Source organism: Priapulus caudatus, unplaced genomic scaffold (genome assembly GCF_000485595.1).
Source record: "Priapulus caudatus unplaced genomic scaffold, Priapulus_caudatus-5.0.1 Scaffold613, whole genome shotgun sequence".
Classification (NCBI taxonomy): Eukaryota; Metazoa; Priapulida; class Priapulimorpha; order Priapulimorphida; family Priapulidae; genus Priapulus; species Priapulus caudatus.
Genome location: NW_014577674.1, coordinates 84,811 through 107,926, shown reverse-complemented (window position 1 = coordinate 107,926; position 23,116 = coordinate 84,811). Strand labels below are relative to the sequence as shown.

The 23,116-nt window shown below is 44.0% G+C and overlaps 1 protein-coding gene across 5 annotated transcripts in view; it reads left to right on the top strand.

Moving 5' to 3' along the window:
- The window catches only part of LOC106812154 (adenylate cyclase type 2-like), an 86,303-nt gene that overhangs the window by 60,002 nt on the left and 3,185 nt on the right, over positions 1-23,116 (top strand). For all 5 annotated transcript variants that reach the window (XM_014815950.1, XM_014815954.1, XM_014815951.1 and 2 more), the window contains 16 exons: positions 5,851-6,012; positions 7,302-7,451; positions 10,631-10,794; positions 11,078-11,195; positions 11,643-11,770; positions 12,568-12,726; positions 13,020-13,140; positions 14,865-15,014; positions 15,801-15,862; positions 17,546-17,713; positions 17,936-18,020; positions 18,821-18,949; positions 19,380-19,574; positions 20,117-20,286; positions 20,800-20,887; positions 21,438-21,596. In XM_014815950.1, coding sequence (XP_014671436.1) covers positions 5,851-6,012; positions 7,302-7,451; positions 10,631-10,794; positions 11,078-11,195; positions 11,643-11,770; positions 12,568-12,726; positions 13,020-13,140; positions 14,865-15,014; positions 15,801-15,862; positions 17,546-17,713; positions 17,936-18,020; positions 18,821-18,949; positions 19,380-19,574; positions 20,117-20,286; positions 20,800-20,887; positions 21,438-21,596 — 2,208 coding nt within the window. The remainder of the gene's footprint in view (positions 1-5,850; positions 6,013-7,301; positions 7,452-10,630; positions 10,795-11,077; positions 11,196-11,642; positions 11,771-12,567; positions 12,727-13,019; positions 13,141-14,864; positions 15,015-15,800; positions 15,863-17,545; positions 17,714-17,935; positions 18,021-18,820; positions 18,950-19,379; positions 19,575-20,116; positions 20,287-20,799; positions 20,888-21,437; positions 21,597-23,116) is intronic.

Genomic DNA, 23,116 nt, shown 5'->3' with positions numbered 1-23,116 from the left:
TATGAAGCGCGGAGCGTCGACAACACGCGCACTGCGCTGCTATCAACGCCCCGCGTACGTTAATGCTCCTCGGTTATAACGCTTTTATAAACTCTATTATTGAATTTTCGTATCTTTGAATAATTTACCTCAATCCTATGATCGGATAGCCGCGTTTCCAGCCTCGTGCCTACCGTAAATACACACAGAAACTCATAACTGATATAACACCTCACTTCTATTGTTTATAAAACTAAACTAATAATATGGCAATATAGTTATTAAATTCAAAGTATATCCCTCTGAATTGGAATGCGTATGCGGCCGGGTATTTTTACGCTTACGCACCGCACATGCAAACACGCAAGCACGCACATGCATGCATGCACGCGCGCGCACACACACACACAAACACACACACACACACACACACACACACACACACACACACACACACATACACACAGGCGTATACAGTATACCCCGTTTAAATACGTAATTCTGCCTGTAGTTATGTAACACCTCAATGCAGTGGTCTGCTAGAGGTATAATAATGTGTCCGCATGCATGCGTTAATCCCACCTCCCCATCGGTCTCATCCCGCAAAATACGTTATCTCACCAGACTGGCAAGTCTATCGGCTGGGAAGCCGCGTTCATAATATACCCACCCAACGCCCGTACAGTACACCGAAATATACCGAGGAACGGACGAATGCCGCCAATACGCACACGCGGAATCTTGTTGTTAAACCCTAGCGAGGCTGTTAGCTGCATGCATGCTGCGTCTATACATACGTGGTGTGTTAACTTGGTCGGCATCCAACTGTTTCCGCAAAAGTGAACTGTAAATGTTAGGTCATTATGTCCAACGTAAATCACAGTGTGTATGTTCTAGCACGGAATTTGTTAACAAATCGACCCTTGTGGAGCTCTCATTTACAAATCATCCGAGTCTAGACGAATTTTCGAAACAGAAATATCTCTGACCTGCGCACATGTCATTCGTACTTCAGGGTTCGTATATAATAATTGTAAATTTCTATAATTACCAACGCATAAAAACGCTCGGTATATCGAAATAGTGTTAGAGTGTCAAATTTTCTTATATAGTACGAGGAATAGGTATAGAACTGTGCTCTGGTAGCCTTCCCATAGACCCAGAGGCCGGGGACGGCCAAGGAGAACATATAAATATAGGAGATATATATACATTGATATAATGAAAAGGGACGCTGGGGTGGAGACGACCAGCGAGCTGGCGGGACTAATGCGGGATCAGGGGTTGTGGGGATGCTGTGTTCGGGCTCGGGCCGCTCGGCTGATATATATCGAGGCCGCCCAAGTGAGTGATAGTACGAGGGTTGACAAGTAATCAGGTAGGTAAAACCAATAGTAACCGTATAAAATAAATGGTAGGGTCAAAGTACCTACAACTTGTATAGGATATTATATGTGGATAAATATTTTTAATTTGTTAAAACTGGGATAACATAATAGATTCAAAATAACAACGATTAATAAATTTTATCATTGAAATTTATAATTTCGATAGACGACTGTTGCGAATCGACCCCTGCAGCTGGGCGCGTTTCACAAAGGTCCGTTCGCTATATTATCCGCTATCTCCTCCGCTAACTCCCGAGTTGTCCGCTAAATAGCGGTGGACGCGTTTCACGAACCTCCGTTCGCTAAAGTCGCTCGCTTTTTACCGCACTTTAGCGGACAACTTTTGCGGGAGCTCCTGCACGTCCCGCTAAATTTAGCGGAGCGCTCTATGGTGTATATAAAACCCATAAAAATGCAAAATTCGCACTAAACTACCATGAAATAAAAGCTTTTGTAATAAAAATAGTCTTGGCTGTTTATCGTGCGTGTTATTGGGAAAAAGAATTTGTTTAAACTCTGCACTAGGAGTATGACAAAGGTTGTGTAACTAGTTTACCATGCATGCAATGATTGTGTGTGTGTGTGTGTGTGTGTGTGTGTGTGTGTGTGTGTGTGTGTGTGTCGTGTGTGTGTGTGTGTGTGGTGTGTGTGTGTGTGTGTGTGTGCTGTGTCCAGACGTATATGCGTGCATGTGCTGCATGCGTGTGTGCGTGCATGCGTGTGAACATTACATGTGCGTCACACACGCATACACAACATACACACACAACGCACACACATACGATACACACACACGCACACAGCATACATACACACACACAACACACGCACACCACACACACACACATACATACACACACACACACCACACACACTACACACACACATGCACACGCACACGCACACGCCCCACGCACCCCCACACACAACAACACACACACACAACACACACACACACACACAACACACAACACACACACACACACACACAGAGATAGAGAGAGAGAGAGAGACACACACACAGACCACAGCACACACAACCACACACACACACACACACACACACACACACACACTAAATCTATAGCGTTAGTTCTAGAGCTATCTCTGTCACAGCGCTGTTGCTTATGTATATGATAGAACGTAACCTAGCAACTGCAACACATGTTTGTAGTTATCTGCCAGCTGACTGTCTGCTGTCCTCCGCTATTTAGCGAAGGCATAGCGGAACGTTCGTGAAACAGGAGTTGTCCGTTCGCTAAGTTCTCCGTTATGCCTCCGTTCGCTAATCAGCGAACGGACAACTTAGCGGAGAACTTTAGCGGAGTTTTGTGAAACGCGCCCGCAGTTCCTCAACATAATTAACGTAATTAAGTCGCATGCAAGTATATAAAAGCTCGGGTGTTCTACGTATAGCAGGCGCGTGTGATCGTATAGCGTGAGCAGGTTCGGTTGTACAACAGATACGTGTGCTATTGCACTTAAGCCACAGACAGTATAATGCTATAACCACAGAATTACTACGGTTACTCTATTCTTTAATAATGAACATCATAGTGACAATTACATAGGTAGCTATGCAGTCCAATAATCAAATACGCGTTACAAGTAATTCATATCTTCGACCTAAAAACGTGTTACGAGCGTGGAGTCCTGCAGGTCGCAGGCAGCAGACAGGTCCTCAGTCAGTGATGTCCGGCGGCGACGGTAGCGTGGTGACGAGAGCAGGTGAGAGCAGCGACGGTGCTGATAGCGTCGTGAACTGTCAGGCACCGTGGGACGGTGTCTCTCTTTCTGTCTAAATCGGTCGGTATTTATGCTTCTGGAGGTATGCGTGGCCCGAGCGTGGTCAAGGCCTTGTTGACGATGGTGGTGCAAGACGTGTCGTCATCTCCAACATTTTTATGGGTGACTGAAGGTAAGAAGCTGTGGATGCTTCTTGAATCTGGTGTGGGAATCGCGGCAGTTCGATTCATGTTCTCATAGTTCACATAGTTCACATTTGTCGGCGGCCTTCGTTGTTTGATCTTCATCAGTCGGCATGCGACATCAAACTGTGATGTCCTTCTATAGGTACTAAACTGTCACTCTGCCGTCGTGGGTGATAACTTTTACTCGTGTTCCAGTGACTCAGTTTCTCGGGATGGCTGGGTGGCGTCCTTCGCTTGTTGCCTTGACTACTATTTGTCTCGCCTAAAATAACATATGACGTGATGCTGCTTAAGTTCAACGACCCGTGTCGCTAGGTTTTATACTAGGTTAAATAATGCGATATCTACGTCATTACACAAGCCGCGGCCTCCGCCAACAAACGTGACGCGACCAGTAAGAGAGAGACATCAGCGGCTGGGGAGTCGTGTCACAAGCTCGACAATGACTCACAGGGCTCTCTGATGTATAATTACCGTAACTAGTATGAACGGCTACTTGTCTAACAAGATAATGACGATCTTAATCACGTCTTGCACCGTCGAGGTGCAAGCTTTAGGGTTTTGATGAGGTTACATAACAACACCAGCACGGCTGGTAAAAGCATTACAAATTACGTCGTTTGTCACGCGCCTTAACTGTAATCCGAATGAGTATAAATTACTGTGCCGTTTTTTCTATAATTAAACTTCTATAATATCCGGTTATATTACACGGAAAATAGTCATGATCTTTCTGGATGGTTATATCCGTCGTGCCAGGCTATGCACGAAGGTGGATGCTGTAATATCAGTACTGACTAAAATAAGTACCCGTTGCTCATTGGTTAGCGTGTCGAGTTTTCACGCCAAATTAAAGACTGTTATAGTTCAAATCCTAATCAGGCAGAGAAGTTTTTCAACGTGTAAAATCTCAACGTTCAACATTGGAGTCTCTTGAGGCACGGATGACGAAGAAAAATGCCGTTCCTTCCTTTTTAGCAATGAGACATAAATGAACCAGTAATGACGCAAAAACGCCAGCCTCAGACTAGCTTCAGTGTCAGAAACAAGATCAGTACTGGGCAGCTGTGAACAATAGGAGCTGAAATGCGGCGTGCCCTGTAAACGGATGAGGTGTTATTAGCAATTAATTAATGCGCTATTTCTGCTATAATCGTAATAGTTCAACAATTATTGCCTTCATATTTTGTGATATACAACTCCATGTAACAATAAACTAATAGACCTTTCAAAATGATATCTGATTTGCAACTATACAGTGCGTAATTAATAGAGAAATTTTCTCAGAGGATTAGGATGGATTGCTAAAAAAAGAAAGAAATTTGTTACAGTAACACAGAATGGCTGCCGCTAGTCGAGTTCTAGGCTATAATGTAATGTATTTATTTTAATTATTTAATTACCATGTTTTAGAGATTCCAGTTGCCACACAACAATCCAGACCTACACCTGTTATAAAATATAAATATTATGAAAACTCAGTAGAAAATATTCCGAGCGCAAATTAAATATTTCTCGAGTGCAGGGACTCACGCCACGGGTATTAATACGCCTAAAAGCATTGAACCTTTATCACATATCAGGCTGGAGGTGTAAGTTAGCCATGCCCCGGTCCCTCGGTACCGATGAACAAGTTAGTATCGTAATTTCACCAGCTTACGGTGCGATATCACATTACATGCTCATCTGACAAGACGTGCGAGTCATTATATGTGTTCCCGCGTGGTGTTTGTGGATGGAGTCACAACGTGGCGCGCAAATACCCCCTTCCTGCAGAATAATCCACGAGAGAGAGGGTTCTCGCTCGTAGAGTGCGCTGTTCGCAGACAAACCTGCATACGGTTACCAATATTACCATCCGACGCTGCATGAAGCACCTCTTCCGGTTAAACCTGCAGCCGTGCTCAAATAATCCACCCGTCCAACGACGACCGTGCAAACGATTGTCGAAGACGTCTGCATCTCGTCAAGTCATATCTCTATTAAACCATAGCTGAAACCTAATTGAACTCGCGGGTCGAGAAGCCATATACAAGGTATGCGTCCATTTTCAGTACGTACGGGGGTTCTAATTACGTTAAACATGTTCATAGAATTGTACGAATTATTTTTATTTGGATCAGGGATTACTATAGGTTCCGTAAATGTCGTTTGTAGTCCGACAGCTAGCTCCACGACCAGAGTTTGGATCGCTACCAACTAACTTGGCTTCAAAATGAGTTAAGTACTATAGCCTACGGCGAGGTCAATGTGTCAGTGAGCTAATTCACATCTACGTGCGTAAAAGCAGGTGCAAAATGGCTCAATCTGATACGTCAGGTGTTGCGTTGATAGTTAATTACGCGTGAGCATCGCGCTTTAGCACATCAGCACCACGCTGTAGAAGAATCTACATGTATGGGGAGACCGCCCGTGGCAATCACCGACGGCCACACGCCCACGCGGAGCCGCACGAATCGATCAGATCGATTTAACAGATCACTTACGTGGCTTTCGTGCAGAGACACGTGCGTGAATGAATGTCTGACAGAATCGAACTCGTCGGTTTGCAGGTGACGGACGATGTAGCGTTTATGATGGCCAGCATTCTCTTCATACACACGATGATGCCCGTAAACAGGATGCAAGCAGTACTGGCAGGCGCCGGCAGTGCCGCTGCGCACCTCATCATATCCGGGCTGCTTGCCAAGGACACGGGCTGCCTTGCCAAGCAGGTAATCAGTGGGCTTTTATACTTATAGAATCGCAGCTATAGACTCAGCAGAAGACAGATTCATTGTCAAATACAAAAAAATCAAAATTGGCCATATAATCTATCTATCTATCTATCTATCTATCTATCTATCTATCTATCTATCTATCTATCTATCTATCTATCTATCTATCTATCTATCTATCTATCTATCTATCTATCTATCTATCTATCTATCTATCTATCTATATTTATCCATCCATCCCCTCATGCCATCATCCATACCATCCAATCCATCCCATCCATCCTCCAGATCCATCCATCCCATCCATACCTCCATCCATCCATCCATCCTCCATCCGATCTCATCACATCCATCCATCCATGCCATCATCCATCCATCCCCATCCATCCATCCGATCCATCCATCCATCCATCCATCCATCCATCCATCGCCTCCATCCATCCATCCATGCCATCCATCCATCCATTACTCATCCATCCATCTATCCATCCATCCATCCATCCATCCATCCATTCCACTCCAAATCCATCCATGGCCCATCCATCCAATACATCCCATAGCCATCCATCATCCATCCATCCATCCATCATCCATCCATCCATAGCCATGCCATCCATCCATTGCCATCCATCCATGCCGATCCATCCCATTCCATCCCATCCCATCCATGCCATACGCCATTCCATGTCCATGCCATCCAGTCCTATCCATCCTCGGCCATCCATCCATACCCATCCACCATCCATCCATCCATCCCATCCATCCATGGCATCCATAGCCATCCATGGCCATGCATCCATCCATCCATCCGATGGCATGGCCATCCATCCATCATCCAGTCCATCCATCCATCCATCCATCCATCATAGACCATCCATCCCTCCATCCATCCATCATCCATCCGCATGCCATACCATCCATCCATGCCATCCATCCATCCATCATCCATATGCCATCCATCCCATGCCATCCATACCGCATCCCATCCATCCATCCATGCATCCATTCATCCATCCATCCATACCATCCATACCATCGAATTCGCATCCATCGCCATCCATCCATCCATCCATCCATCCATCCATCCATGGACCATCCATCCATCCATCCATCCATCCATCCATCCATCCATCCATCCATCCATCCATCCATCCATCCATCCATCCATCCATCCACCCAAATCATACCCAATAATACTTCGCCATTCCATGCATGACTCCCTACTTTGTATCAGTAGTCAAGCTGCTATTGCGATTCACTAGCTTCATGCCCTTCACATGACACAGTTGGTTGCAAACGGAGTGATATTCCTCTGCATGAATCTGGCTGGTCTCTATCACAAGTGGATGACGGACATCGCTCACCGGCACACGTTCCTCGACACACGTAACTGCATCGAGTCTAGAATGAAGCTGGAATACGAGAAGGAGCAGCAGGTATGTGGTTTGCATTTACGCTTACGCTTGCGTTCAAGTTTATTATTACCGTTACGATTACGTTCGGATTTGCGTTCACATTGAAATTTTGGCACTTGAATTTGGTATACAAACTCAGTTACATTTTCATTATCACTGACATTAAAAAGAATATTGCAGTTGAAATTGACATTAACAATAAGATTCATTGCGGCTGACACTAATGTGCATCGAAATTGCACAGACAACCTCCAATTGAAATCTGACGCTGCTATTTTTTTTTATCAAATTAATATGCAGAATTCTCCAGTTTAAGTATACAACATTTGTAATATTCAATTGCGTCATAGCAATAGAACTTTTATCTTTTCAACTAGCAGATCCAAATTGAATAAAATCAAATAAATTAGGAGCGTGCCTGTTCCCATAAAGTAACTAACATGCGAGTCGCGGAGAGTAGTCTGCTTTGTATGCAAAGCGATGGCAACATGCCCAATAGTGTCTTCCTCCATTAGGAGATCGTGCCCAACTAAAAGGCCAATTTACTCAAATATAATGGCGCGTAATTGTAAGCACATTTGGGGGAGGAACTGGGAATAGGTCCACGATGTAGGTTGTGACCACCATTTACAATATGAGGCTCACTGTATATGAGTGGACATGCGTGTGTATTTTCATGCAGATGTATTAGCACGTGTCCCCGGCCGTCATGTTATTTTTTCATACAAGAGAAAAGTTAACAAATCATAATCCTGAGACATCACTAATACATGCGAAGTGCATTTATAATTATGCAATTACATTGCCTCAGTAGAAGCGGCTAACACATACACACGATGTTCACTGACTCGATGCAGGCGGCCTAATTAAATCACATGCACTTCTTATAAATCGGGAAAAAACTAAATTAAATATTCGCGTTTCCACTCAAAGCAAATTTGTTTTCGCTGACGCGCGATGTCATGAGGCATGTACACGGCACAATAAATGTAACATTAGACTCACTTATGCCCATGACCTGCTATGTAGGCAGCGGTTGCAGGTATGTATGGTATCGCAACCGTTCAAAAACGTAGATAAAAGGAGGTTTATCCTTGCTCGAATCTCTCGGAAAATTCTAGGACCCACCAATTGTTGACATAATTCAACCAATTACCACCAATAAATCCCTCTCTTCTACAGCAGATTGTGTCCTGACTTTTAAATGCCGAAAACATTTATGAGTATTGCCAGTGGTTAAGCTGAAGATGCCAAATTGCGAACGCCAACAAAGTCACTCCTCCTTTAAGATGCACGCTATGGAATTACGGAAACAAATTCCGATGGCGAGACTAATTACCCAAACAGAGCATAAAGCATTGCGTAGGTTGGACGTTTCTAGATGTATTAAGATATCCTGATATGGCGGCTTTACTTACAAATTACACTCCTAAGCATTTTCCCGTCAAATTGTAATTCACGTCGGCGTGGTACTCAGGTGCCGACTCCAATCTCATTAGTGTATTTATACCTTCCTACGTAATCAATGTGCGTCAACACGCACGTGACGGCACAGAGGCTCGCTGTATCAGGGTATGCTGTGTAACAGTATTGGTTGTTGTGGCATCGTAGTGGGGAACATCGCGAAGAAATGAATACTGGGTCACGTACTACCGAATACTACTACCTAATGGAATCCCGATAAAACAGCATGGCGTCTCAGGGATCATGCTGTAAAGCCCCAATATGCTATCATCGAATAGTGTAACATCCCAGTGTCGCAGGGCTCGATGGTACAAATATTAGATGTCACGGCACATGATGGTGTTTCACTGCCTGTCATGTAATCCAGAGAGACATGATACAAGATTGCGTGGCACAGCTTTGCTGTTGATCCTAAGCGCTGCGTGCGGATGAGACGCGCAGTTCCGCGGGGATGTTCAAGTATGAAGCGCTGTCCGCAGTGGAGACGTGCGCCAAATTCGAGGCCCGGCGCACGTCTCCACAGCGGTCAGCGGATGGTCTGTAGTTTTAGAAGATGACAATGATTATATATGGACGATATTCTAGGAATTGGAAATTATAAAACAGTAACAAAAATCGCTCAGTCATGCTCCAGATTAGCTGAATCAAAAAGATTCGAACTTAATATGAACAAAACAAATACAATAGTTGTAAAATTCACCAACAAAGAAAGGATAGAGAAGGAGATATTAATAGGCAACCAAGTAATTAAAAAATGCACCAAATATTCATACCTAGGGGATTTAATTAATGATATAGGGGGTTATAACGATATGATAAGAGTCCGAACTGAAAAATGTAGGTTCATGATGAGGGAAATATTATCATGGGCAAAAGAGCAAAATTATGGAAATCATACAATAGAAGCAAGAGTGAAATTATACGAGTATCCTGAGTGTACGAAGGTGCACTGCATGCAGTTTGGCATCGGCCTAGACTGGTACCCGGTCGACAGTTCCACACGCTACACTAACAGCGTCAGTGTAGCGAAGGATACTTGCCGGAGTGAAAGTGGCAAACGGGTACCAGTCTAGCATCGGCCGGGCATTTCATTATTTACGAAAAGTAAACACAGTCGGTATAGGAACTGGTCACGTCGGTGACGCCCCATTCATGCCCATCAACGAAGAAGGCGGGGCTTATTCTGATTACGGAGATGCAAAAATGCAACAAAAGTACGTAGCGCAGTGCGCTAAACGACGTGTTATTTTCGTTTTTGTGCCAAACTCTATCGTAGAAAACCGTTCTAGCCTAGCAGAATGCCTTAGTTCTTGAGATCGGCGATTTGGTACTGTGATGGGTCCCCACCTATCAAAATTTCAAAGGGAGGTGCGGCGTAGGCTGTGATTGGAGGACACAAAGTGTCAATCCTCGGCTCGCCTCGGCATCATGGCCGCATCAGTTTGTATTGCATTGTTTCTCACGGAATGTCATGTAACGACGCGGCGTCTGGAGTCTTTATCCCGTGGTTAACCACCGCATGTCGTGTTATGTCACAGTATCTGGAGATTTAATTCAAGGCATGGGTTCCCACGGTATATCATGTAATGACGCAGTATCTGGTTTAATTAGAGTCGCTGTGGTATTTCGCCTCACGACATGTCACTCGTGGGAGCGAAACAGTTACGGGTGCGAGCAGTAGCAGGATGTGCATGCAGCGTGCGTATGCGCGTGTTGCGTTCATTCATTACTCACAGGAACAGCTGCTGCTCAGCGTCATACCGGCATACATCATGGCCGTGGTGAAGCGCGCCATCATGCAGAAGATGCACGCGTCAAACGTCGACCTGTCGCGCCGACAGTCGTCGCTACCGACGAGCATGTTCCACGACATGTACGTGCAGCTGCATAAGAACGTCAGGTGAGCACAGGGTGTGGACGGGGAACATGGCCGGGTCCATCAAGCCTTACACTTGTGCGTGAGCAAATTAAAGCAATCGTCGAAAGCACACCCGTGCGTGTGTCCGTCCGTCAGATAGTTTGTCCGTTCGTCCAATTGAACTATCAGTTCATTCATCTATCCATTCGTCAATCCATCCATTTATCCATCCATCCATCAATCCAGCAATCGGCGGTGCTCAAAAAGGATATGCTAATTGTATATAATCACATAATTGGTAAATATACGCAATGCTATTTTGCAGCATTTTGTATGCGGACATAGTTAACTTCACACCGCTGGCAGAAAGCATGAAAGAGCAGCCCGCGGACTTGGTGAAGATACTGAATGAGCTTTTTGGGAGGTTTGATAAGATAGCACAGGTAGGCCAACCTTTCAGTTCATTGCAACTATCGTAAATAGGGTTTTATAGTAAATGATTTTTGTTTCCCTAGTCGCAATCATGGGTAGTAGCGTATTTTCATATATTCGCTACGAAATGTACGAAATGACGATTGATCTAATATTGCGCCGCTAAAACGTACAATCCTCTCGTGTTAGATAATGAGACGCAATACGAATACGGAAAACACGGATAATAACGTATATTTTTACGGTTTGACTGCAACGAATTTAACTGATCGATCTGAATCTTACCGCTCGATTTGAAGCGCGAATGTCTGAAAATATTTTTACTCGCCTAGTTACATCTAGTACAGCTAGGTCAAGTATTGATATATGGGTACTAATAGAAGTTCGATTTGAAGGCGTTGATTTACCGCCGAACAAAAACAGGCGTGGGTATATCAATCAATGCTGAATTATTTCAGGAAAATCAATGCATGCGGATAAAGATTCTCGGGGATTGCTATTACTGTGTGTCGGGCCTGCCAATTTCCAGACCGAATCATGCGTCAAACTGCGTCAAGATGGGGCTGGACATGATCGAAGCGATCCGGTAGGGCAAGAAGGATTTTCATTTAACTAGACCAACCATTGTGTCAGTAGAAGTGTGCCCGGAATTCCAGTGCAAAAATTATTTACGGCCAATCTGTTCTATCCGCAGCTTTTATGACACTCGCGCGTCTAGTGCGATGGCTAGAATAATACACTAATGATTTATCAAAGCTGTACTATACTTTTTATTTTACATAATTGGTTTACTAAATGAAAACTAATTAGTAAGCCTACGGCAAAACATGCAAAATAATGATGAATTTAAACAAGCTACTTGTCAATCTGCGTGAAGGGTATAAAGACACATCTTGTAATTAAATTAAACGTACATCTTTCATGCACAGGTTGTGCAAACCTCTGTTGTTAGGTATCGCATTATTGCTACGAGACAAAACGAGGATGTCTCTATAATTAGAATATGGACAGAATCAATAAAAAACATGCGTGTTTTGCAATTTCACGTATGCACGATACGTCTCGACCAGGAATATGTTCTAGGGTTGTAGACTGGCCCTCTGTCTGTCTGTTAGTCTCTCTCTGTCTGTCTGTCTGTCTGTCTGTCTGTCTGTCTGTCTGTCTGTCTGTCTGTCTGTATGTGTGTCTGTGTGTCTGTATGTCTGTGTGTCTGTGTGTCTGCATGTCTGTCTGTCTGTCTGTCTGTCTGTCTGTCTGTCTGTCTGTCTGTCTGTCTGTCTGTCTGTCTGCTTGCTTGCCTGTCTACCTGTCTGTCTGTCTATCTGTCTGTTTGCTTGTCCACACGTATGCCTGTCCGTCCATCCATCGACTTGTTTGCTTCAGGGACATCAGGGAGGCTACTGAGGTCGAGGTTGACATGCGGATTGGCGTTCATACCGGTGACGTGCTGTGTGGAGTCATCGGTCTGCGAAAGTGGCAGTACGACGTCTGGTCTGATGATGTCACTACCGCCAACCACATGGAGTCCTCCGGCACACCAGGGTGAGTATAGGCACCCTAGTAACACATTGATGCATTTTATTTTACTGTCAAGTGCTCGCAAGTGGTGGTGCACTTATATTATCGTCGCGTAAGCTTACGAACCAGTCCCTGATATCAATCATAAAAAAGCAGCTCAGCCGCGGAATTGCTCGGCTCGAACAAAAGTGCGTTATTTTTATGTCTACACTTCGAGTAGCGATATGTTTTTTAGTGTGAGCGATGATCGGCTGTACACCCGCCAGCAAAACACGTAGCATGGGTTTGCTTAGTAGGAGTGTTGCTTACACTTACAGGAGGGTGCACATCACGGGATCTACGTACATGCAACTTGATGGCAAGTGGAAGGTGACCCCAGGCCCACCTGACGATTACCTTCGCGAACGAAACATCGATAACTATTTGATCATCTCACCGGTGAGAAGAGGCGTTTGAAAGAACGTTATCAGGGCGTGCACTATTCGGCAATTACAATGTACCGGAAATAAACTGTCAACGGTTACCCGTACTATAATAAGCTAAAGTGCTTCCTGAATTGATATATCTGTACATAGTGCATATGTGATACCAGCAGAGATGTGTAACCATAATATAATCACACGTGACCAGTACCATAGTGTTGCTATGGGTTTATGATCCGGTCATACACCCACATAGCTCTACATAATATGTAGCCCTTCGCTCTACCTATAGCTGATTGAAAGGCTTCATAGGTAAGGCTAATGCTAACTTCCACGATGTTTGCCTAGTACAATGATCAAGAGTACATAATGGGAGAAGAGTATGACACTGTTTAACAGCGTTTTGCGTAGTTTTCAACTTGAATTTATTCTATCAATATGTGAATATATATATTCTTATATATATAAACTTTACCTTGTTTTCGTCTCGGATTCTCCCTTAATCATATAACACCACCAGTTTACCTGAAAATCACATGTGTTCTTCAAAAAACTTATTTGAATACGACACGGTCTCACACAGTTTTCCCAAACTTTTGCATTTTAGCGACCAAAGTTTATTATTGGATTAGTGTTCTGTTGTCTCCAATTATGTACTCTTGCAATGATTCATATGGCTGGGTTCTACTGTGGATATATTATACATTAACGTGGATTAGAATATACTACCAATTAAGGTATATTTGCAGACGCGTAATTTGGTATATCGCCATGGCGCATACATAGGCACGTAACGTAACGTGAAAATATTGCCCTAGTGCAGTTGCTCTACATGCAGGGGCGCAGACAGCGGGGGGATGGGGGGATATATCCCCCCACTTATTGAGGTGGCGTGTACAATCATTCCTCCCTACTTTCAGGAGGACAAGAGTTAATTTTGGAGACAAGAGTTAATTTTGGAGGACAAGAGTTTTTTTTTTTTTTTTAATTCCCAAATCACGTTTTATCACTGCTCACGAAAGTTAAATTCCTGCTTTATTCAAAATTAGAATAGACCTATTGAGTTGGGATATTGAATTTTCACGGGGATTGAATGCGGAAAATTCAATCTCATCACACTTTCTTTGGGGGGGGGGTGCTGAGACCCGACCGGAAGTAGGCCTATATTCCCGATTTTTTATAAAGGGCGAAATATGTACTTTTTGGTTCAAATCTGGTTGTTTTTCTTATATTTTTGTTTGTTCAGTTTCAGCGTTCTCAGTAAAATATAGGTTTTATCAAAATTTCAGGGGGAGATTCCAGTGCTGTAGTCGTGCGAGGGGTTTGCGTACGTGTTATTAAACACTCTGGGAGCCAAATAAAAAAATACCACTAGAATTCACAAATATTGCACTTAGGCCTACAGTTTCAATTTTTTTCAATTCCCTCAAAAACGGCCATCTTGAAGATTCCAAATTGCTAAAATCCAAGAGCTTCTGGGGGCTCCGCCCCCTGGACCCCGGGCAAGGGCTATGCCCCTGCACCCCGCCAGTGGCCTAAGGCGGTCCCCTCGACTCCACCCGTTAAGGACTTCGCTGCAAGGCGCTCGCGGTGTGCGCTGCGTGCACACATTCTTCGTAAACTTTGTGGCTGGAAGTAACAGAGAAATCATTCCCCCCCCCCAACACACACACAACGCCACTGTATACATGGATTCGATTATAGTATGTAAACCAACGCCCGTGGCTGTTTGCTTACCAGGAAGACAATGAGCAGAAGCAGAAGGATATTAGCGTACAGGATAGCGGCCGTGGATCAATGAGAGTTGCCAAGTACCTAGAGTCCTGGGGCGCCGACAAACCGTTTGCTAACATTGCGGAAGGAGTTGCTGGCAAGAATGCACAGCTTACCGTGAGTCGGATAGTAGTTACCTCCGCCAGGGGCTTGGCGGAGGTTATGTTTTCACCGGCGTGTGTTTGAGTGTTGGTTTGGGGGTTTGTTAACATGCAAGTTTCAGTTCACTTCCGCTAGGTGCGCTGGCTGTAGACTTACAAACACGCAACCACAGGCTAAGGGGCAACCACAGTCCTCCCCCACCTGCACGCTCGCACTAATCCGGAACCAATTAATTATTTAATTAATTAATTAATTAATTTTTCTACTTAATTAATTAATTAATTAATAAAAAATTTCACATTGAGAGAATTCAGCTGCCTTGGCGGAGGTCTGTGCTCTCCGAGTGCTCTAGTTGTATATATAGCTCTCGTACTGCTGACTGTGACTGTGCCAGTTATTTACAAGATTCAATGAGCATTCAAAGTTCAATTTTCATGTTTAGTGGACAGGGTGTATTCGCGCTGTGAGAGTACATTCATTGCTGACCATTGAAACATCAAGAGAAAACACAGGATCAATATATTGCGCTGGATAACTGAATAATGGCACTATTACTGAAATTTCACAGCAATAACATACTTCTGATAGGCATCCTAGTTTGTACCGGCTTTATTTATTGTTTATCATTGAGGTTTTGTTTATGCAACCGATTCCTTCGTTATAGCATGCACACACGCACACAAATACACACACACGCGCACGCACACACACAACGATGCAGGCAGGCACGCACCTACGCGTGAACGCACACACACGCGCACACAGTACGCGCACACGCCTAATATCATTGATATTTTACAGAGCATGGCCCTGCTTGAATCAAATCTCATACGGTCCCGAAGAAACACCTGCTGGAATATCAAGTAAGTGACGTTGCGTACTTTAGCGATTTGCAAGTTGTGCATACTGACGTGATGACGTGCACATGCACGTATTGTCTAATTCTTCATTATAGCACGGTTAGCCTGGCTGCGCATGCTCATAGATTTCCTTGATGTGGATCGCTAATGGAGCTAACTGTGCGCATGCATTAGCAGCATTTGCACAGCATGGTTTCTCCACGGCAAATTTTACACGTCGTAGTCTTCCCCTGCCGTGAGCTCGCCCATCTACATAGCAATAACGTCTCGTGTAACGTAGCCTATAGTCATCGGCCAAATGCATTTTGATCTAATGTGACATTTTGATTTCCAACGTCTTTCTTTCATGTTCACAGACGTCCTGCAGACGCACATACGCGCGTGCTGCAATACTCCAATAGATATGCGCACACGCGCTCAAGCACACACCTATACACACGCCCACGTGCGCGAATATAAAAGCACCCACGCTAAGATACAGTATACAAACATGAGCAAACACACAGGTATAACGTGCGATGCACGTACGCATGAACGCACGTACGCATGAACGCACGCACGCACGCACGCACGCACGCACGCAAACACACACGCACGCACGCACACACACACACACACACACAGAAAGAGAGAGAGAAGGGGAAGAGGGAGAGAGAAAGACAGACAGACGCGCGCACTGTGGTTTATGTGTACGACAGAGAGACGACAGAGTTTATATAACCAAAAGCCAAATATGGCTATGAAATGTTAGATTTGAGCTCGGCCATGCATGTCAACTTTATTGACTGACAAGTATGAAATATTAATTACGTGCACTGCGTATTAAACATGAATGTTAACGTCCACTCAATGGCTCGCGCGCGTGGGCATATATGATGCCTGGGTGTGTGATGCGTGCATGTATGCATGCGTGCGTTTGTTTCAGTGTACCTCCGCACAACCTCCCGCACCTCCCGCACAAACCTCCCGCACTGTTATTGCATGTTTTTGTTATTTGCACTGCTAGTGCACAGCTGGCGTACGAGCGGGACTTGGTGAATGCCGAGCTAGAGGCGAAGCTTGATGACAAGTAAGTCTTACGTCGTTGTTACAACGAGTCCGCATACAGACACAAGCGCCACGCTCTCGCAATGATCATCGAGTATATATATCTGTGCGGGCTTGTGTGCGTGTGTATATGCGTGCGTGAGTGTATGCGTGTATGCGCACGCGCTCGCGTGTGTGCGTGTGCACAAGAGAGAGTGTGCGCGCATATGTTTGTGTTAGTTTCTGCGTGCGTGCGTACAGATATGGCCTTGCGTATGTGCGTGTATGTGTGTGCATACATAGAGAACGATTCAATACGAGTGTCCGCAACCCAGTAAAAGGCCCTTGACAATTTGTCAAGTTGTTTGATTTGTTGTAAGATGTCGCTGACGCCATTGACAACGCGCACAAAGGCAAAGCGCACAAGTGTCGGGTCGTTTTAATGGCGCTTGGTATGGTCACTTATACCTGTTAAAATTTCTATGCAATATTATTATTATTATTATTATTATTATTATTATGCTGTATGATTATAATCACAGTTTTATTCAGCTGTGATTATTTAGATAGCTTAATATTCAGACGCCTACATGATCAACATTTGGTTGAAGAGCTACCGTAACGCCCTGCTATATGTGTTGTTCTGCTGCACTCACACAGGCAGTGGTTTACGGCCGAAGATGTTCATCCTCTACTGCTATACTTCCTGAATCCGGGCATGGAGTCACAGTATCACCGGCAACCTGATCCGCTCTTCAAGTACTACGTCGCCTGTGATGCCATGATCTTTCTCGCCGTGTTCATCATACAGCTCTTCTTCATGCCCAAGTCAGTTGGTTTCGCAGTGACGCCTTTTAAAGGCGTAGTAAGCTTTTTAATGCGCTTGCGCGCAGTGTTTCGCTTTTATCGTTTTATCGCAGATTACATTTTCGCTTATGCCACTTTTACTAGCACTAAATTTGCGCACGAAGTAGTGCGCCTTTATCTAAAATTGCCTTTATTTTGTCGTAATTTACCGAATTGACTTTCGTCTGTTTTCCCCCATTCTAGGAGCCTGGCGATGTATATATCATACGGTGGCGTTCTGTTCTTGTTCGGAGTTGTGCTGTTCGTGTCGTGGGCGGATACCTTCGCCGTGAGTATTACCTGCTGCAATATAGCAACCGTTTGTCGGCATCGAATGTTTTTACTGGTATCAGCTAGACGTCATAATATATTGATAAACGTTGGCTTTTATATACGTTGTAAGATTTTGGCACGAATGTGGTCCCCAGAGACGACGTTATTTATGTTGTAAGGCGCGTATAGCGTCCTTGGTGGGCTTCCTCTACCCCTATGGTGGCTCAGCACCAGGCGTAAACAGCTGAACTACTATAACTATTATTTTCTTAGTGAAGTTTCGTGATTTATCACTAGTATGCAGCAGGATATCTAAACCATATTGACTCCATGCTGTATTTTCACATTAGACTAAAAGCCTTCAGGAATGTTAAGCAATCCGAAAGGCTTGAGAGCAAGTCTTTTGGATTTGCGAAATTTTCCGATTTCTTGTATTGTTTTAATGCATTAAATATAAATGCATAATAATGAAAATGAAATTACGTTGATTTATTTCATATTCTTTTGCGTTTATTGGTTAAAATATTTAAGAGTAGAAATACCAGACGCAAAAATTTAGAATTTCCTAATATAATGACGATCGGGAAATGGTAATATATTGCGCCGAAACTGGCAGCCTCTGCTTGGCGTCAATGACCGCTACCCATCTTTTAGGGGCATTTTTATTAGCATCCGTTTGTTCCCATTTCCCATTCGTTCGAATTTTATACATCTGTATTCTGATATTCGACTGTATATTCACATGCACATTGAGTTGTCGATAACAATTTGTCGAGCTGTTAATTACAACAACAGTACCCCTCTTGTTTATTGCAGAACATTAAATCTCATAGTCAATCAGCACTGTCTTCGATATCAAATGTCGTCACAGCTAGTCCGTGGCTCCGTCTTTTTATAGCCATAGTCACGATGGCTGTTATAGCAGCTGCAGCCATCCTCACAGTCGTAAGTTACGCTCGAAAAGTAATATCCCTGCAAGTCGTTCATAGCGCGTTCACACATGTATGATGATTGGGCGCATGTGCACTGCAGTGACAATAATAATAATAATGACAATTGTAAAAACAGTATACGTGTGAATATATATTGCCTTGTTATCCATATAGCTTATATTTGCTCCACGATATAGTCTAGTGTAGTTATGCGTGTCTGATATGTATAGTAATATAAATTAATATAATGAAACATTATAGCAACTAACATGTTTTCTTTATAGACTTTCCGTAAATTTAATTGGTCATAAAGCATATACGAAGCTAGAATATTCAAGGCAGCAGTATATATATTAAGATTTACAACAGTTTAGCGCACTAAAAATATTTTACACGCGTATTCACGGCGGTATCTCTGTAGCGGGGATTTATTCTGGCAATAGGTTGATTGTGAACAAGACACTCCCGTTGCCGGATCGTTGCTTTACAACGACAGTAGTTACGGTATAGTTTCTGCTGACGGCTTCACAGCGCAGCCGGCAACACTAGAAGCTGTCGTCACGTACAATGACAGCCCCGCTGCATCAGTAGCTGCTACCACGAATGTTTGCATCGACCAAGACTGTTATTTTTTACCAGTAAGTGTGCAAACACTTGTAACGTCTTATTTGTCGTCTTCCTCACCTCCCCTCTCTTTCTCTCTCGCTATCTTTCTTTCCATCTCTCTCTCTCTCTCTCTCTCTCTCTCTCTTCTCTCTCTCTCTCTCTCTCTCTCTCTCTCTCGCTCTAAATATATCTTGATCAATCAATCATTCGATCTATTTATCTTATTCTCTTCCACTCACTCACTTACTTTCTCTACCGTCGTTCGCACATTTTTTCAATGTCTCTTTCTTTCCCTCCATTTGCCCTCCTTGCCGTCTCTCTCTCTCTCTCTCTCTCTCTCTCTCTCTCTCTCTCTCTCTCTCTCTCTCTCTCTCTCTCTCTTTCTCTCCCGCGCCCTTATTCGTTCACTATTGCCCTCTCGCACTCTTCCCTCATCTCGCTTTCGTGCTTTCTGTTAATTGCTCTTTCGTGCACATGATCACTTTGTATTAAACACGTCTTTTGTTATAAATAGTTTTCTTTATGTGTACATTATTAGAACATATTATAGCCAGGTTGTGCTGCTTTGTTTCAGTATTACGTGTACTGCTGCATGCTGGCTCTCATGGCCTGCTCAGTGTTTCTGCAGATCAATTTTCTGCTAAAGTTGGTTGTCATGGTGGTCATCTTTGTCGTGTACAACGTCACCTTCCTGGTGCTGGAGTACGACCTGTTTGTAAATGAGCCTGAGGGAACAGTATTCACGTAAGTCGTCTTGTCTGCCAAACATGCCTACGCCAACGCCCTCTATGGGTAATAACAATTCCTATTATACTCCACTTATAGAAATTTATTGTATAATTACTATGATCATAAATCGTAATTACTGATAATAAAGTAGAGTAATCTGCATATCTCCCGCCGGCTCACGTCTTTACTGTATTGATTATTTACCACGGCCTTGAACATGACTATTCGATGCTTCCTACATTATGCTTCAGCTGATGTCGTGCTTGAATGATTGGTGATTGCCTTTACAGTGCCCCAATCATGCAGTCTATACATAGTAGTTTAGTGATGTTCTATAGAAATAATTTTGTATTGGCTCAAGTTACCATTACATTTACGTGTAATAGATGTTACGCTATCACATGACTTTGTTTCGAGTTTTTCGTGCACGATGACCCGTAACGAATCTGTTTTTGATCCATACTTCTACGGTACGTAAGCACAACGACTGATGTAGAAAGAAAGCTGGAAAACTCTTCTACATTACAGGCGAGCGCTGCTCATCATGAATTTGCCTATACAAAGTTCTCTCTACCTGGCGCTGTTTCTTCTTACCCTTCACGTGATAGACAGGAAGGTCAGTTGCAGTATGCGTTATTAAAACAATAAAAGCGTAATAGTATGCGTTAACAGTATGTACGTGATATATAGACAGGTAGGTTAGTTCAGGAGTCTATCAATATATATATATATATATATATATATATTCTGTGTAATGCCCGTTTCGGTCTCCTAGGCAATTATTATTATTTACTAAAACAATAAACGCGTAACAGTATGCGATAACAGTATGTACGTGATAGAGAGGAAGGTCAGTTGCAGTATGCGTTATTAAAACAATAAACGCGTAATAGTATGCGTTAACAGTATGTACGTGATAGACAGGTAGGTCTCTAGGAGTGAGGGGTGATTCTCTGGAACAAGCTAGAGAGCATAGAGTATAGCAGCTAAATGCAATAATATAACATATGTAATATGACGATTTACAAGTAACGGTTTACAGCGATGCATAGATTCCGTCTGTTTAGTCGAGTTACTACTGCAGCAGAGGTTGATAAAGCGACCAACTTCACAATGTCTGAACATATTGCCCTTTGGATCCTCATGTCAATAATATACAAATGCAGGGAGAGTACACATCGCGGTTGGACTTCTTGTGGAAGTCGAAGTTCCGGTCGGAGCGCGAAGAAGTGGAGATAACTGGAGATGTTAACAAGATCCTGCTGGAAAACATTCTGCCCGCGCACGTCGCATTGCACTTCCTCTCGTCGGAGCGACGTACTGATGTGAGTGGCGCCCTCTGTCCTTTCGTCTGGTGCGAGCCTCAACCCGCCATCTCACGACCGAGACGAGTAAAGAGGAGTTGTTAGGAGTAGTGCATTGTAACATGGCCAAGCTCATCTGTCATACGTTCATAAATAGAGAAGGTCGTTGTTCGGTTGTCACTGTAGCAGATTCAGCAAGTTATACCATCTTCCAAGAACGCATCACTCGGGTGATTCGTTTAAAGATTAAAATATCCTGGGTGGGTTTTTATAGCCTCGTCTACACGACGAACCTTAACTCGAGTTAAGCTAACTCGAGTTAAGCGTTAACTCGAGTTAAGCTAACTCGAGTTAAGCGTTAACTCGAGTTAGCGATTATGTAGCGTCTACACGACAACACCCGATAGCGATTATTACCGATTTATTATGCATGCGTGCGTGCGTGTGTATGTAAACGTGCGTGCGTGTGCGTGCGTGTGCACGTATACGTGCGTGCGTGCGTGCGTGCGTACGTGTGTACGTACACGTGCGTTCGTGCGTGCGTGCGTGTGCACGTACACGTGCGTGGGCCCGTGTAGACGCTTAACTCGAGTTAGCTTAACCTCCACGATAGGCGGCAGCACTAGTACGATGTACGTACACACGCACGCACACGCTCATGCACGCACGTGTACGTGCGCACGCACGCCTACGTGCACATGCACACGCGCGCACGCACGTGTACCTGGACACGCGCGCACGCACGCACACACTCATGCACGCGCACGCACGTGTACATGCACACGCACGCACGTGTACCTGCACACGCACGCACGTGTACGTGCACACACACGGACGCATGCACGCACGTGTACGTGCACACGCACGTGTACCTGCACACGCGCGCACGTGTACGTGCACATGCACGCACGCACGTGTACGCACTCACGCATGCACGCACGTGTATGTGCACACGCACGCACGAACGCACGTATACGTGCAGGCAATCTCGTCAGGGTCTTCTAATCTTTTAAGCTACGTCTACACGACGAACCTTAACTCGAGTTAAGCGTCTACACGGGGCCTTAACTCGAGTTAGCTTAACCTCGCCAGTCAACGATACAATCGAATCTAGTTATTGCTAACGTGGCATTTTCATTGAAGCTCTTGAAGCTAATCGAGTAGAATCACACCTTATAATACTAACACAGGCCTCTTTTCGTAATATTTTCTAACACTTCTAACCTGGAGTAGCCACGATCTTCCATATCCAGGGTAATACACCTCATTCTTTATACCCTCCTAGAGCTTAACGGTGCCTCCCTGCCAACTGAACGGGCGAGGGAAATTGTTTTTGGAATTTTAACAATTTCAACAGGGAGCGTGTTGTCACCAGAAGATAGCAGAAGGGCTAGCTAGGAACCACGTAAAACACTAAATGCCATTCACATGGCAAGTAGCAAGGCTTATATATGTAGGGGCATCAACATAAATTTCATTCAAGAAGAAATGAAGAGAGAAGAGCATAAGAACATACATATATATATATATATACTAGCTAT